General features: G+C 40.9%; 3 protein-coding genes across 3 annotated transcripts; 2 read left to right on the forward strand and 1 right to left on the reverse strand.

Annotated features, from left to right (window-relative positions):
• The first annotated feature begins 231 nt into the window (after nucleotides 1-231).
• On the forward strand, nucleotides 232-12,192 carry gys1 (glycogen synthase 1 (muscle)). The gene is made up of 16 exons (XM_028968574.1): nucleotides 232-376; nucleotides 865-983; nucleotides 1,099-1,280; nucleotides 6,065-6,256; nucleotides 6,339-6,524; nucleotides 6,606-6,750; nucleotides 6,914-7,031; nucleotides 7,126-7,246; nucleotides 7,698-7,804; nucleotides 9,097-9,156; nucleotides 9,270-9,462; nucleotides 9,549-9,675; nucleotides 9,766-9,861; nucleotides 9,940-10,103; nucleotides 10,729-10,809; nucleotides 10,891-12,192. Exons 2-16 carry the CDS (start codon nucleotides 866-868, stop codon nucleotides 11,098-11,100), a joined length of 2,100 nt encoding a protein of 699 aa, XP_028824407.1. The 5' UTR covers nucleotides 232-376; nucleotide 865; the 3' UTR covers nucleotides 11,101-12,192.
• Nucleotides 11,853-16,473, reverse strand: aspdh (aspartate dehydrogenase domain containing). Its single transcript, XM_028968577.1, has 8 exons — nucleotides 14,848-16,473; nucleotides 14,667-14,722; nucleotides 14,432-14,576; nucleotides 14,264-14,348; nucleotides 13,413-13,562; nucleotides 12,652-12,875; nucleotides 12,431-12,570; nucleotides 11,853-12,357 (listed from the first exon to the last, which is right to left on the reverse strand). The coding sequence occupies exons 1-8, from the start codon at nucleotides 14,925-14,927 to the stop codon at nucleotides 12,320-12,322; spliced, it is 918 nt and encodes a 305-aa protein (XP_028824410.1). The 5' UTR covers nucleotides 14,928-16,473; the 3' UTR covers nucleotides 11,853-12,319.
• On the forward strand, nucleotides 15,085-16,514 carry tmem86b (transmembrane protein 86B). The gene is made up of 3 exons (XM_028968579.1): nucleotides 15,085-15,663; nucleotides 15,741-15,984; nucleotides 16,060-16,514. The coding sequence occupies exons 1-3, from the start codon at nucleotides 15,613-15,615 to the stop codon at nucleotides 16,512-16,514; spliced, it is 750 nt and encodes a 249-aa protein (XP_028824412.1). The 5' UTR covers nucleotides 15,085-15,612.
• Nucleotides 16,515-16,566: the final 52 nt, after the last annotated feature.

A 16,566-nucleotide genomic window follows, 5' to 3' on the forward strand; every position in this document is an offset into this window, starting at 1 on the left:
ATCACACTTTCTTCTGTACAGGTGTTCAGACAGACAGATGTCTAGGTCCATCGAGTCTATGGCGCCGTCTCTGCATAAAAAAACACGATATGTTCGGCCATTTTTATCTCCGGGCGTTAAAAAAACCCACCAATCACCTCGCTCTTCTTCTCAGTAGGCAGAGTCTTCCCCACACTTGAAGGTTGATAAATGGGCGTGGCGTCCAATAGACCACGCCCATTTAGCCACGTAAACGCTCCAATCCACGGGATCCTGGCGTAGGTCTTATCCCCGCCTCCACGCACCCGTTTTTTCTGCTTCTTCTTCTTCTTTTTCTTCACTGACTGACTGGCGTCTGCTAACGTTGAGTGTCTGTGGCGGAGGACGTATCTTCGGGGTGAGTCGGTGTGTTTTCCGGAGCCCACGGACGCCTCTTCAGGGAGGGGGCTTTAAAGGGCAGACTACCATGTCATGGTGCGAGTGAACAGGGGTGTCTGGGTGGGAGGACGAGCGGAACCTACCGTGTTTCTTACATCTGTAGACCAGTCAACAACGATGTAAATCATGTGCTTACTGACTGACTGACTGTGTTCATAATATCGTGTGTTTGTGTTGTGTAAGCTTTATTGCTGTTTGTATGAAGGGTAGACTGGATCAACCCTCTGTGATTTGGACAGATATGTAATGACGTGTGTGTGTGTGTGTGTGTGTGTGTGTGTGTGCGCGCGCGCGCGCGCGCTGTGTTCCCTGGTTGCGGTGATAATGCAATATGAGAGTAAGACTAATGCCATCCTAAAAATACACACTCACAGTGAATGTTATGAAGGTCTCATTCTGTTTTTGGCCATAGTGACATTGTTTCTCTGACTGGATTATCTTTCCCAGAATGCCTCTGGCTCGTAGTCTGTCAGTAACTTCTCTGTCCGGCCTGGAGGACTGGGAGGAGGACTTTGATCTAGAGGATGCCGTACTGTTTGAAATAGCCTGGGAGGTGGCCAACAAAGGTTTGTGCATGTTTCTGTACTGCTTTGGGTGTGTGGTGCAGTGCTAGTGGTGGTAAATGTTGTAAAATCTCTGTGTTTTTTATTTTCATGCCACCCCCTTCTCGGACATTTGAAGTTGGGGGGATTTACACAGTGATCCAGACAAAGGCTCGCTTGACCTGTGAAGAATGGGGGGATAATTACTTCCTGGTTGGACCCTACATGGAGTCCAGTGTGAGAACTCAGGTGGAACTCATTGAGCCCTGCAATCCTGCCCTTAGGAGGACCATTGATAAGATGAATGCCAGTGGCTGCAAGGTACAAATGGAAAACTCAAAAAAACTCACCATTAATTTCAGATGCTTAGTAAGTTATACATATTTTTTTTTAACAATTATCACTTTGGGTAGACATACTGAGAGACCCTCCTTTTGCCATGAACTCTGTTGAAACCCTAACCCTGAATTCTGAGAAGTATGTGTGTTTGTGTGCTGCACTTTCTATAATCTCCCTGGTATGTCTTTTTAAAGGTTAGAGGTGATTTCAGAGTCTCTCTCTCACACACACACACACACACAGCTGTCTATCTTTGTTATGTGAGTAGATTCTCCTGTCCGGTGTGTGTCTATGAGAGGATAGGGCTGCTGAGTTACTTGCTGTAATGTTAATGGGAGAAATATATATATTAATTTCAGCTGATCAGCTTTGTCAGAGATATTTAGAGACAGAAAACACCAATTTATTAAGTGTTTCGAGTTTATTTGTTTCTCATTCCTCATACAAACAAACCCTTATAGGTCCCATGAAAGTGGGTGAAAGTTGTAACATTTAATATGAGTTTCCCTAGCCTCTATGGTTCTGCAGTGGTTAGGGATGATGATAGGTGTAAAGAGTGCTTTGGCCATTCTGCTTTGCTGTAGAGAGTGGCAGTTGGATCTGGAATTTGTCCCTTTATGTTGTCATAAGGGGAAAGGTGACCTCCCATTTATCATGCTTTTTCCGCCCATAGAATTTGTCACCCTCCCCTAAAACATTATCTCCACCGGCCATCATGGCCTGAAAACATGCAAAGCATTGCAGTTACTCGGTGATTGGATGTAAAAAAAAACTCACCTAATCGTGCATTTAAAGCATTTATCAGATGCCCTTATCCAGATCGACTTACAATCTGTAGCTACAATCGGTCTTCTCCTTCACCTGCTTCCGTACTGGCAGCTATTACACCTTAAACCTGTCCTTCAGTAAAAATATTACTGATATTTTTCACCAAATATATGGTGTGTTAAAAATCGTTGCTCCTCTATTTTACTGTCTTACATGGCTTAACGAGCCTACGTAAACTATTGTGATTAAAATTAAATTCACTTTTATGATCATATCACACAAATACACGGTATAGAGCATGTGAGTGAAATTCTTGTGCTTCTCACACGGTACTGGTGTTGCAAAACAATAAACATCTACGTATATAAATGAACTATATGCATAAAGTGCCTATGCAACAACCGGAATGGCAGATATTTAGCTCAGTGTGTTTTATCAAATTTTCAATGTTTCCATTTTTAAGCCTGTAACATGTACAGAGTCCTGTTTAGCTTGACATTGCCTGAAGATTCTCTCACCCTGTCCACTTGAAAATCACTCTCAGAAACAGCTTCGTAAATTTTAATCTTGTCGAGAGAGGTAAAAAAAAACTTCTCCTGCTGTTTCCTGTTTCCTTGTCCAGTCCCTTATTACTATTAATTATTCCCCTTAATTATTATTCCCTCCTACAGCATGTATTGTGCAAAATGTACTAAATGTTATAACAGTTTATGAGCGGTTTGTTATTTGGTGTCTTTAACCCAGAGGTGTTCCTGCAGGTGGTTTTGCCTGTTCAGTGTTGGGCAAGCTCTCGGTGGGAGAAAAATGCACATGATTTTTCTCTTAGTCATTTTTGACATTGGGTGTAACATGAGACGTATATTGTTACTTCCACCACCAATCTCTATTCACCTTTTGACCTTAATGTTGTGTTTGTCAGTAGCACTGATACAACTCCGTACCATGACGAACATAACAGTCTGGAACACACAGTGTCCAGTTCATCCTAAATTACCTTAATCCCAATTGTAATCCTCATTTTGCCTAAGCAAACAGAGAAAGTCAATGGCATTAAATGAAAGTTTTTATGGGCATTTGTGAATGTATGAGATTTTTTAACAGCAACATGTCTTTTAAAAAAAAAAAAAAAAAAAGTTGGGGACCCAACTGGAGGAATATTTTGCAGCTAAGCAGTTTAATTCACAACAGATCAGTAACTTGACTGGGCAGAACAGCAAGTTGGTGAGTCTCTCAGAAGTAAAGATGGACGGTGTTTTACCAAGCTGCAAAAACTGCAACGACAGTACATTAGATCATCAAAAGTTACAGAGAATTTGGTGAAATCTGTGCCAAGGCATTAAGACAAAAACCAGTATTGGATGTTAGTGATCTTTGGGCTGTCAGGTGGTACTCAGGCAGGATTTGGGCCCAGGAACACTTCCAGAAACCACTGTCTGTGAACACTATTCACCATGCAGTGCATCTTCAAATTCAGACATGTGGCTGCATGTTTCTTATGTTGTTGTGTTATATTTGTGTGTGTGTGTGTGTGTGTGTGTGTGTGTGTGTGTGTGTGTGTGTGTAATAGCATGTCTGGATTATTTAACCACCTGCATGGTTTGTTTATGTACATTTCATAGTTGGAATCCCCAAAAGGACTTATTTTCACAGAGTGCAGTTACATTTACATTTACAGCATTTATTAGACGACTTTATCCAGAGCGACTTACAATCAGTAGTTACAGGGACAGTCTCCCTGGAGCAATTTATGGTTAAGTGTCTTGCTCAGGGACACAATGGTAGTAAGTGGGATTTGAACCTGGGTCTTCTGGTTCGCAGGCGAGTGTTTTATCCACTAGGCTACTACCACCCATAGAAGTTAGAAGTGAAAGGCCTCTCTTTTCGTTCTTATGAGCCAGAAGTGCCACGGCCTTCCTTGTTCCACAGTTATAATAGTTTTGGATTTTTCATTAGTTTGTTTTTATTTCGTTTAGATTTTTTTTTTTCAAATTCAGTTAGTTTTAATTAGTTTTTAGAGGCAGATTTACTAGTTTTTATTAGTTTTGATATTTTGAAATTGCTTAGTTTTAGTTTAGTTTTATTAGTTACAGTGTTAGTTTTAGTAATTTTTTTGTAAATTAGGATATTTGTCAGGTGCATGAATCAAAATCACCAGAATAGCCTTATCCATCTTAGCTCCGATAAGGTTATTGACTCTTGCAGCTCCGGGTGTTTTGAATATTTGGTTCGAGTGACGTGGTGAACTTTTTGAAGGTAATCGAGTCACACAGTCGTGTAGACATTCCAGTCTTAATAAACATATTTTCCAATGCTTCTTCTCATTTGTGGTGTTCCTGCGTATTTACTAGCCAGCAGCTACTTGGTCCATTATGGATGCTGTAGTACCACGTTCCTTTCCCATGTTACCTGGCCTGGCTACCGCTTCTCTTTCGGGAGAGGGCGGGCGAGAGGCTGGCTTGTCCAGGTACTCTTGGTTCGCCTTTTTGTGTGAGCTTTTCAAATGGACTTTCAGATTCGTGGGGTTTTTCCCCTTGAGAAATATTCCACATATTGTATCACCTGCTTCTACAACAAGGCACTTACTTTTATTTTTGCCACTGTCATAATCAAAGAAATCCCAAATAGGACTTTCGTCCGCTTTCTTCTGACTTTCGCTGCAGCCATCACGCTAGCCGGCGTCACGGACAGACTATGGACACGTGACGTCACAGACCATGTGCTACCATAATGGTCAAAAACCTGGCTTAAAACTGGCAGCGTGAAGTAAATAGATTTTAATTCAACCCAAAAGGCTTATTACAAAGATGAAAACGAAGGACATTTTTGCTATAATATTAGTTCGTTTAAGTTCGTTTTGTATACACACAAAACAGTTTCAGTTATTTTTTTCGTTTTTTTTAACTCTTTATTTCAGTTAACAAAAATGCTTTTTCAATTCTAGTTTTAGTTTTATCGTTCGTTTTCGTTAACTATAATAACCTTGCCTTGTTCAAAGCTCATTTAAAATGAATTGAAACAAAGTGGAAAACGGTGGTCAGACAAATCAGACCTTGGTTACAAAGCCTGTATCACTGATGTTTTTTTAATGCCTATGAAGTTGGCAGCTTGCACACCTGGAAAGGCTGCTTATATGCTCCCATCCAGATGTTGTTTTCAGTGAAGACCTTTCATATTTCAGAAAGAAATTTCCACTTACATATATGGCATGTGCCTTATTCAGAGCGTCTTTCAATCAGTTACAGGGAAAGGGAAAGTCCACCGGTTACCTACCAGGCTACTACTACCCCCTATTATTTCATTTCAAATAAATTATATATATATATATATATCACACACACACATATACACACAGATATATGTATATATCTCTTTACCACGTTGTAAAAATTGTAATAATTTTGTTGCACCTTTTTTGGCAGATTTTCTTATCTTTGCTCCTAAAGAACTAGCTCGTTCCTAGATGCTTCCCTTTAATTTAAATAGAACTAGTTTAAACTGTTGAAGATATGAATAGATTGCATGAATAGATATTGGTTCAGTATCTTGGTTGGACAGGAAATTACCAGCTTTAGAGCTTGTATGAAGGTCTTAACAAGAGGGTTCACTTCTGGTACAGGCTATATCTGAACACAACACAGAAGAGCCTTGTCATCGTCTATGGAAGTAAACTTGACTAAGATCAACATTTTTTTTAACATAACTTTGTTTATATGTTACATGTAGCACCTGGTTCAGGAGAAATGTGGTTTTGTTTCAGTATGTAACGTTTAACATGTATGTAGCTGAAAAAAAATTATAAAGCTCAACATGAACTTGAACTTGATTTAATTGAGGCAGTTTAAAATGATAACCACACATCTCTGCATTTCAATCACTATAGAAGCACTAAGAGGACATACATTGCATGTCTTCTTTGTATTTTAAGAGATGGTGGGATGAGTCAGAGAAGTAAACTCACCTTCATATATATGACCCATATGATCTGTTTCACATTCTAGGTGTATTTTGGGCGCTGGCTGATCGAAGGCAGTCCATACGTGGTTCTGATTGATGTTGGATTCACAGCCTGGAGTCTGGACCGATGGAAGAGTGAACTTTGGGAGAACTTTAGCATCGGAGTCCCCTGGTTTGACAGGGAAGCGAACGATGCCGTCCTCTTTGGTTTTCTAACTGCATGGCTTTTAGGAGAGGTGAGTTTTTGTGCTGTAAATTCATGACCCTTCATGACATTTATCTAAGTTTTCTCTGCTAACACCACCCTATGTGTTACAGTTTGCAGCTCAGTGCGATAGTCCACCCCACATTGTAGCCCATTTTCACGAGTGGTTGGCTGGTTTGGGGCTGGTACTGTGTCGACAGAGACAGCTGCCGGTAGCCACCATTTTCACCACTCATGCCACTCTGCTTGGACGCTACTTGTGTGCTGGAAATGTTGACTTTTACAATAACCTGGCTGAGGTAGGTGTGTGTGATTGTGTGAGTTTACATTGTTGTGTTGTGATATTTTTTAATATTTTTTTTTTTGTCATCATGGGTTAGTTTAACGTTGACAAGGAGGCGGGTGATCGCCAGATTTATCACAGATACTGTCTGGAGCGAGCAGCTGCCCGCTGTGCCCATGTTTTCACCACTGTCTCCAAGATCACAGCAATCGAGGCAGAGCATTTGCTGAAAAGGAAGCCAGGTGAGCATTCACACAGATGTGCCCTCATTCCATTGTGACTGGCCATTATATGTGTATTTTTGTGATTTATGAATTGAAGTAATTGTTTTACAAACAGATTTGACACAATCTTTGCCTTACTGAAACTTTTGTAGTAAATATATCAATATTTCTTTACTTGCAGATGTTGTGACTCCTAATGGATTGAATGTGAAGAAATTTTCAGCTATGCATGAATTTCAGAACCTGCATGCCCAAAGTAAAGCCCGAATTCAGGAGTTCATCAGAGGCCACTTCTATGGGTCAGAACCAATAGGACACAAGTTAGCAAATTAACATGTATGCACATGCCTTCCATGTTCTCTTGACTAATAATGTGTGTTTTGATTTCTTCAGAAACTTGGATTTTAATCTGGATAAATCTGTATTCTTCTTCATTGCTGGACGCTATGAATTCTCCAATAAAGGCGCTGATTTATTTCTGGAAGCTCTTGCCAGACTCAACTATCTTCTGCGGGTGAGACAAAATGGATTTTAGTTACAACCATGTGTGGTCTGCTTTTTAGTATTTAGCCCCTCTGAGTAAATACTTTGTCACACTGCCTTTTGCTGCCATTACAACAGTGAAGTCTTTTGGTGTGCTGTTCTGGGACCAGATTAAATAATAATGATATTTAGCTGTTTATATAAATAAAGTTTTCAGTCATAATTTGTGTGCATCTCATTCTGTTAAAATTGTATGGAAAATAATACTGTGATTGTAAAATGATTAATAATATCAAACCATCCCTAATTCTTCATCTTCATAACAAAACCATTGAAGAAGAATAAATAACAGAAGTCCACTGAACTGTACTAACTGAACATTTTATCAAAAATATAGTATAGAATAACAAGGATGGTGAATTAGTTTTTTAGATTTGAAGTTGTTTTTTGCAGTTTGCTGCATGTGTTTGTCATGTCATTAGGTAAACCACAGTGAAGTTACAGTAATTGCATTCTTCATCATGCCCGCCCGGACCAACAACTTTAATGTGGAAACGCTAAAAGGCCAGGCAGTCCGGAAACAGCTCTGGTAAATATGCTTAAATGACTGACCATCATCATATGAGTGTTTGCCATAAACATTAGTAGACATAAAAGTGATCCCATTCCTGTTAAAATGGCAGCTATAACCTGTACAAATCAAATGAAAAGCAATCAACAGTCAGCCGGAGATCATTTGTAACTCACAGAAGACAAGTTTCTTTACTGTGCGATTTATAACTAGACTACATCTTTTCAAGATTGACATTTTTTAAAAACTACTTTCAAAAACTCTAAAACTTTAGACATAAATGGCAGCTAATGAATCTGTGAGATAAAACAGCAGGTTCCAGATACTAAACTGAAAATGTAACTAAAATCACCCTGTAAAAGTACTTGTACTTGCATTTATTACTGCAACAACTATTGACTATCAATAGTATTCCTGCCAGAATTATGTTTTTTTTTTTTTTTTTTACTAGCATGAATACAAGTGTTGAAGCCGATGACATCGAATGTTTATTGACCCTTACAAGTGAAAAACCTGTCCAGGAAAATATGAGCTCTGGTCAACCAAACTGTGCTATGCTGTGCTAACTTTACACAACTTATCAATTTAAAGTTAACATAAGCAAATCATTAAACAAAATATTGCAAACAACTGTTGACTCACCCCAAGAGGCGTCAGATTTTGAAACACTACTTTAATTGAACAAACAGATTAACAGCTCTTGTGGGGGTGACTGGCATATACACTTATACGGCACATATATTGTGACATGCATAATTTGAGAGACAAATAATTAAACACATTGCATTTAAACAATCATAATAATCTTTAAATTTCAAACTACAATTAAAAACAATGAATAAAAAAAAATTGATATTTATTTTTCAAAAACCACAGGCAGCCACAGTGTAAGGATGAAGGAGCTGTAGGTTGCCGACCCCTGCTTTAGATCAAATTGCCGTATGACCTAAGAGGAGAAATTTCTGAAAATCGTCACAGAGCGTGGGTGGTGGCCTTACAGGGAAGTTATTTACTGGGAGACTTGAGGCTTATCAGTGTTTGAGATGAGAGAAAACATGTTCTCCATTTCTGTGGAGACTGTGGCATTATAAAAAAAAAATCCCTAGCATACCAACAGGCACGTTGGAGGGCATGGTTAGTGTCCTTTTGTCTCGGCTCAGAAAGAGTACAAATTTTACTACAAAATGAATGAGAAAAAGATGTAATTTTAACAGGGGTATGTACATTTTTACATCCACTGCTTGCAAATGATATCATCTGAAAGTTTTTTTTATTTTTTTTTTTATTTCACCTCTACGGTCTTATTTCAGGGACACTGCACAGACTGTGAAAGAACGGTTTGGCAAAAAACTCTATGAATCACTACTGATGTGAGTAGTGTATTGATGGCGTTATACTCCATTACAATGTGTTACTTTAGGTGTATGAGCCTGCCCTACTCTGTTAACATGACTGAATGTGTGGATGTGTTCCACCATCGCAGAGGGCAGCTGCCAGATGTCAGTAAGATGCTGGATAAGGAGGATTTTACCATCATCAAGAGAGCCATATTTGCTACTCAGCGGCAGTGCCAGCCGCCTATCTGCACCCACAACATGCTGGAGGACAGCAGTGACCCTATATTAACCTGCATTCGCCGTATTGGCTTGTTTAACAGCTCTTCTGACAGAGTCAAGGTGTGTGATTCTGACACATTTGTTCCACTTTAATTTTTTATTATTATAAATCAAATTTCACAACCCTAAATATCCCACTCGAGCAGGTGATCTTTCACCCAGAGTTTCTGTCCTCCACATCCCCCTTGCTGCCAATGGACTATGAGGAATTTGTGAGAGGATGCCACCTTGGTGTATTCCCCTCCTACTATGAGCCCTGGGGATACACACCAGGTGTTGCACAGAGCATTACATACACACAAATACATATGCTGAAACCTATATTAGCATCTAAGTAACATGTTATTGATCTTTTTCTCTCAGCTGAGTGCACTGTGATGGGCATTCCTTCTGTCTCCACTAATCTTTCTGGGTTTGGGTGTTTCATGGAGGAGCATATTGCTGACCCTTCTGCCTATGGTAAAAGAATCAGACACCTGAACATATTAGTAGCTTTGCAGATTCAAATCCATACATTTCACCTTCTCTCTTTTCCAGGAATCTATATTTTGGATCGGAGGTACCGTGGCGTGGACGAGTCCTGTAACCAGCTCACCTCCTTTCTGTTCCAGTTCTGCCAGCAGAGTCGCAGGCAGAGGATAATCCAGAGAAACAGGACAGAGCGACTGAGTGATCTGCTGGACTGGAGATACCTTGGGAGGGTCAGACTATTTTATCCCTGGTTTTGTAACATATCAGCATTGATCAGGAAAAAGTACAGTTCACTGAATATATATCTGGACCAGTTAGTGACTCCAGAACCTGTACTGTGTAGTCATTTGCAGTGTACTTACCTTTTCTTAGGTGTAAAATCTGTTCCCATCTATTTCCTGTTTTCTTGAAAGTTAAGTGAAGTGATTGTCACATGTGATTAACAGCAGCACAGCACACCACATGGTGCACACAGTAAAATTTGTCCTCTGCATTAACCCATCACCCTGAGTGAGCAGTGGACAGCCATGACAGGCGCCCGGGGAGCAGTGTGTGGGGACGGTGCTTCGAACCAGCAACCTTCTGATTACAGGGCCGCTTCCTTAACTGCTAGGCCATCACTGCCCCTTTGAGCACTGTATTATGTCACTTTTTATTTTACATCTTGTCTGTGTTTTTGTGACTATATTTAGAGGCCAGTAGACTTACATTTACAGCTTGGCTGCCCTTACCATGCAGTGTGTGTGGAATTCAACTCTAGCATTACTCAGGAAGATACATATCTTTTTGTAGTGTGATGGTATAACAACATAAACATTTAATGCCTGGAAAATAACTATTGCTCTCTTCTTACAGTATTACATATCCGCACGCCACATGGCTCTTGCCAAAGCCTTCCCTGACACATACTGCTATGAACTTCAGGATCCGACCTCTGTAAGTTTGTCAGCAGTCATCTTAATACCCATGTGTGTTTTGTGTGTTACCTGCTTGACTGACGTTTTGTCTTCCGTACAGACGCAGGGTTTCCGTTACCCACGCCCTGCCTCAGTTCCACCCTCCCCTGCCCATTCTTTACACTCCTCCCCCCACCACAGTGAGGCAGAGGACGATGACGAAGAGGAGCGCTATGACGAAGACCTGGAGGCTGAGAAAGACCGACTCAACATTCGTCAGCCATATTCCTCCACTTACAGATTACAAAACAGCGTTCCTGAGAAAAACTAAGATGTCCTTAGTGTTCCGTAGCTGGAGCCATATATTAAATCAGTACAGCCATTACACTTCCTGTTCAAATTGTTTATAGTAGTGCAAAAAATATATACAAGGTCACAAACACCTTTGAGCCTAGTCCCATGCCACTTTGTGGTCTCATGCTAGTTTATTCTTATTTTTTAAGAAGAGCATAATCTTAGTGTTTTATTGTCATACAGGTGTCCTGCATTCCGCTCAAATGGGATGAGAATTCATAATCACACATGCTGACATCCTGTAACCTTTATCCAGATTTCAAGCTAAATGATGTGGAATTTGTGATTGGGCTCAGAGAGCTCACTAAAGGCTTTTTGTACTGTATCTCAGAAGCTCCCACAGAGAACTCTCCATTTGAAATATTATGCAATACCTATTATATTTAGTTGTCTGTGAATATGACCATCGAAATAATGGTATGAAAACCAAACACATGCACACATGCCTAACCACAATGATGCATCGGCCATTTAACACACTCCACACCCAGCACTGTGAATAATGTGATAACCTGGTTATTTCAGAAAGGAAATGATGGAAGTTAACTAAAGCATGCTGTATTTCCATCTGGCTTGTATGAACTAGACGAGCGAACATTTGAACCCATGTCAGCTGTGTCAGGCACCAACCCTGGGAAATAATGTGAATATTGGTTCATGTTCTGTTATCTTAACTACCTGTATAACATAATTTAATTATGACTATTTAGAATGAAAATGACACCAATGTTCACTGTAATCAATTCTCTTTTATTCACTGTTTATTCTTAGCCAGCCATAACGGCTACCTCCAAAACGTTCAGAACAGGCCTTTAAAAAAGCTTTGTGTAGATTCTGTGTGTGTGTGTGTGCGCTTTAGCATACCAGACATGACTTTAGTAAGACCAAACCAATTTTCTTATTAAACAATAAGTGCCTTGGAAGGATTCAGGTTTGCAGGGATGCTGTAACAGAATAGACCTCCTGAATCCATGCTTTTCTAAAGGTGCTGAAAGGTTTTGTGTTTCAGATTGATTGCACACATTTACACAGACAAACATCCTGGTGAATAAAATCAAGGTGAAATAAATCCTGTATTAGCTGTTTTATCCTGTATTAACTATTTAAAATTTTTGAACAATAACAGTACATCATCTGACCTAAATGCTTTGTAACAATGTAGAATTATAGCACTAAAACATCAAAATCCAGTATTGTCAGCACAAGTAAACTCGGCCTCCATGACCCCTGCAAACTGAAAAAGAGGGGAAGGGTGAGGCAGTGCAGATGCAGTGCAGAGTTCATGCATGACACGGGTAAACACGCACCCAGTAAGCTGCTCCAGAAGGAGGTGTAGGTTGCGCTGCCTGTCACAGCTCCAAGCTGGGATGGATTCCTCCGGGTGGTCTTCACACAGAATCCGTCAGTGCCGGTCACTTCCACTTCCACCACATGATAATCCTTCAGTCTTGGAAAGAAATATTTACATCATCATCATTTCTTATTCTTGAAAAGAAAACATAGTTAAAAAGTTGGAAAAAAAACTCACGCTGTGTCTGACACAATTTCTCCTCGGACCCCATTGAACCCCAGCATTGCCCCAGCAATGGCGGCTGCTGCCATACTGTTCACGTTGTTGGGGGCCAGTGGACAAAGTTCAGCCACAGAACCACTGAAAAGGAGGCGCCGGCCCTCCCCTTCAGTCCAGTCAGGAAGCAGATTTTTAGTCAGGCGAAAACAGGACGGGTGTTTGGACATGCGGATGGTCAACGCCTTTAAGACAAAAACCAATTATGACCAGGAATCTTTGACTGTTCTCCTTTGTAAGAACATGATACTAGAAACTTTTCATTTAGAAGCAATGGTACACATTTAACTTTTTTTTACGTTACAATATTATACATTTTTGTGTGTCTTACTATGTTGACAAAAGACAAGCCCTCTCTGCATATAATAACATTTAAAAAATAATTGAAAACTGAAAAATTCACAAAAACACCCAAATTATTAATTCCACTGGTAGCCAATGTTGCACGTTTTGGAGCGCAAATGGTTTCCATTTTTCTGAGAGCTCAGTTAACTTGAAAGTGAAGTGAAAGTGAAAAATGTGTCTTCTGCTTTTAACCATCACCTGTAGTGAGCAGTGTGTGGGGACGTTACCTTGCTCAAGGGGACCTCAATGCTTGGTGGTTTGGGCTTTTTGATTACGGGTCTCTTTCCTTACCGCTAGGCCACCACTGCCACTTACACTTGCAGTTGCTTTTTACATTTCTCTGCAGATACATATCTTCCCATCCTTCATTTCTTCACCTTAAGACTTTCACTGTCATTTAACCTCTGGATGTCTTGAGCTCCCCACAATGCTCCACTAGGTATATAGAGGGTTTTCCCATAATGCTTTGCTGCCTCTCGCAGCTGCTGCTGAATTTCAGGGTCTGCAAGAGCAGAAGGACTGCCAACCTACAGGGCAAGGTCACATACATTACAACATAAAACAGTAGTAACAGTAGTAACTACACATTGGTCTGGAGGAAATGAATTCTGGCAGAACTGGCTTCTGTGTACAAGATTCAACAAGATTTTAATACTTTTTTACGGGGAGCATAGGCTCTCACCTTGCAGCCCTGTCATGCACACCACTATCCGAGTCTTCTTCTGATGTTGGACTCATGCATTAACATTGCCATTAGCATTAGTGTGAGTATGGCCTTCAGTTGCTTAGATGTTACATGGGGATCCTTGTTTCCTTGCTGGATATTACATGCATGGCTCTTGGTTGGTCTGTCTGACTGGATGGGTGGAATCTAAATTCCTGGGAAATAATTTTGTATCCTACCATGATACACCCTCCATTTTGGAAATGGTTGTGCACCCTACCATGATACACCCTCAAATATATTTTGTGAAAATTCTTTTTTTTTTTTTATAAACTACACCGGAGTCCTTATTTTTAAACTTAAAAATTAACAAACTTTTGCCACATATGTATGCAATAATATTGCATATTGTCTTCAGTAAAAAAGTGATTAAGTACAATATTTGCTCATTTGTTTTTAGGTAATACATGGACATCAGATGATGTTTCAGATCATATTTCTGAAGTGAATAACAGGGTTCACCACTGTAAACAATAACACAAAAAATTCGACACAACTACTTACTAGGAAATGAGAACAAGATAGGAACTGAATCCCAAATTCTTTAACAATCTGAGGGTGACACACTTCAACAATGATGTCAGCTGGCCTACAGTTCAGAGACACAACGTATACTCATGTTAAACATGGCACTGTTACATACATGCTCTACATGGTATTTCTCAGTCATACCTCTGTGGAAAGTCGCTGAGATTTTTGAGGATAAGTTTCTCTGGGACTGAACCCTTCATCTTCTCTGGATTTCTGTTCCACACAAATGCCAAATGAAGTCGCACCTCAGATTCCTCTTTTTGGATTTTCTCCACTAAAAACTGTCCTACCGGGACCACCCAGGAAAAAGGTTCATGTCATCAGGAGGATGTAAATGAGCGAGTTATTTTTAAATCCAGATTTTCAGTAGACTTACCTAAATGGCCATATCCTACAATACCAACTGTCAGAACAGGGCATTTATGAGCCATCCTGTTTGAAACACAGCAGTTAAAGTAGTTATATTACCTCAAACTTCCTGCTCATCTCCTGATATATCCCATGTCAGTCCTGAGTGCCATATCATTTCACAACTCACCACAGCTCGTTTTCCCTACCTGTATTTCAGTCTTTCATGCACCTCGGTGTCGCTTTGTCTGCTTGCAGTGCACCGCGGCAGCGAGGGTCCAACGGTCATCTGATAGATGACTGTTAATCATTAGTTTCAGGGCATTGTAGCTGATGGACGCTGTGATTACTTTTTGAAGTCTCCCCAACAAACTTTTCACCATGCAGAGATGTAAAGTAATGATGTACAAATATTACTAATTAATACTTTTGTGGCTCCGCAACACCCAGGCACAATAGGTTACAAACACTGATAGAAAAAATAATCCCACTGGCGTGCATATTACATACTACAAATAACAAGCATTACCGTACATAATGTCAACAAGAGAACCGTATACCACTTTCATCACAGGCAACAACCTGCTTTCACCCACGTTTGCTGTGCACCAGGAACACTCAACAGTCCAGACATGTAGCATCACAATTCGGTCCTCAGCGTCACTCAGATCCACATGAAACCCTGAACAACCCCCCCAACAACATGGACACATGCGATTCAAACCTCAGAAGAAAGTACAGGGAGGGACGTTGTCTTTAACGTTCATTACAGACTAATAAATAGCAGCTTTTCCCTGCCACTTAATGATTGGTTTGGAGATAGGGACCAGGCAGAGGGAACTTTGGATATTACAATATGCTTGATAACATGTTGCTATGATTGGTCCAAAGTCCAGAGACAGACTGGAAGGACCAGAGCAGAAAAAGGAGCAGAGAGTCAATTTGTGTGCGTGAGAGAATAAGAAAAAGAGGACATGGACATCCTGGAGACTCACGCCTATGACCGCAGACAGCGCAGGAACATGGTGAGTTCTTTTCTAATTCTCACTACTGTAACAGAGCTGGGTATTGCTGATGTCTCTCTCTTTCCGATTTCCCTCAGTCCTGCGTCTTGTTCCTTTCCCTCCTCCCATTCTTCCTCCTCGCAGCGGTCTACTTTTATTTTTGGGTACCCGTCCAGTCTCCTTCTGTCCTAGCTGCTGCCTCCAAGTGTGCTCCAGTGCTCTCATTGGCTCTCCTGGTGCTGAGTTACAATGGTGGTCCTAGCCTGCTGGGTGTGGCTGGAGGTTTGCTGTTCTCAGCAGGGGGAGACATTTGCCTGATCTGGCCGGAGCTCTTTCTCCATGGTAACCCACCTCTGATGACATTTGTTCCAAACCTATACTCGCTCCTGAACAATAAATGTTTTTTTTATGTAACAGGTATGGCGTCCTTCTCAATCGCACACCTTTTGTACTCTGCATCTTTCCTCTCGGAAAAATACCACTCCCACTCCTCTTCCTCCATCGCATTCATCCTTTACTTCATCCTGTGGACAGTCGGCATCGGAGCGTACGTGTACCTGCTGCCTTTCCTGCAACGCCAGCCCGACTCGGCCATCGTAACTCCAGCGGCTGGGGTGTATGGGGTTCTTCTCACAATCATGGGAACTCTGGCCGTACGATCCCACCGGCCTCTGACCATGTTAGGTGGTCTGGCCTTCCAGGCATCAGACCTCATTCTGTCCCTGCAGCACTTTGGGGTCACAGGTCACGTAGAGTATGGCGAGGAAGCGGTCATGGCGATGTATTACCTGGCCCAGCTGCTGATCGCAGTGGGGGATGTAATTGTAAGGACAGACCAACTGGATGAATTTAAGAAGTCAAAGAGGTCATAAGACCTGTGATCCTCCCCTTTGTGAAGCAAGTGGGAGCTAAAGGAGGATGAAG

The sequence above is a fragment of the Denticeps clupeoides genome, unplaced genomic scaffold (assembly GCF_900700375.1).
Source record: "Denticeps clupeoides unplaced genomic scaffold, fDenClu1.1, whole genome shotgun sequence".
NCBI lineage: Eukaryota > Metazoa > Chordata > Actinopteri > Clupeiformes > Denticipitidae > Denticeps > Denticeps clupeoides.

What these genes read in the sequence shown, in the direction of transcription:
- gys1 (XM_028968574.1), top strand. Translation starts at nt 866, where the DNA reads ATGCCTCTGGCTCGTAGTCTGTCAGTAACTTCTCTGTCCGGCCTGGAG. An exon ending in ATCAGAGGCCACTTCTATGG is followed by an intron (nt 7,032 to 7,125) that starts GTCAGAACCAAT and finishes TGATTTCTTCAG; the next exon opens with AAACTTGGATTTTAATCTGG. An exon ending in GCAGTCCGGAAACAGCTCTG is followed by an intron (nt 7,805 to 9,096) that starts GTAAATATGCTT and finishes GTCTTATTTCAG; the next exon opens with GGACACTGCACAGACTGTGA.
- aspdh (XM_028968577.1), bottom strand. Translation starts at nt 14,927, where the DNA reads ATGACCGTTGGACCCTCGCTGCCGCGGTGCACTGCAAGCAGACAAAGC. An exon ending in TGTAGGATATGGCCATTTAG is followed by an intron (nt 14,577 to 14,666) that starts GTAAGTCTACTG and finishes TGGTCCCGGTAG; the next exon opens with GACAGTTTTTAGTGGAGAAA. An exon ending in TATCTTGTTCTCATTTCCTA is followed by an intron (nt 13,563 to 14,263) that starts GTAAGTAGTTGT and finishes CTTGCCCTGTAG; the next exon opens with GTTGGCAGTCCTTCTGCTCT.
- tmem86b (XM_028968579.1), top strand. Translation starts at nt 15,613, where the DNA reads ATGGACATCCTGGAGACTCACGCCTATGACCGCAGACAGCGCAGGAAC. An exon ending in GCAGACAGCGCAGGAACATG is followed by an intron (nt 15,664 to 15,740) that starts GTGAGTTCTTTT and finishes GATTTCCCTCAG; the next exon opens with TCCTGCGTCTTGTTCCTTTC. An exon ending in GCCGGAGCTCTTTCTCCATG is followed by an intron (nt 15,985 to 16,059) that starts GTAACCCACCTC and finishes TTTATGTAACAG; the next exon opens with GTATGGCGTCCTTCTCAATC.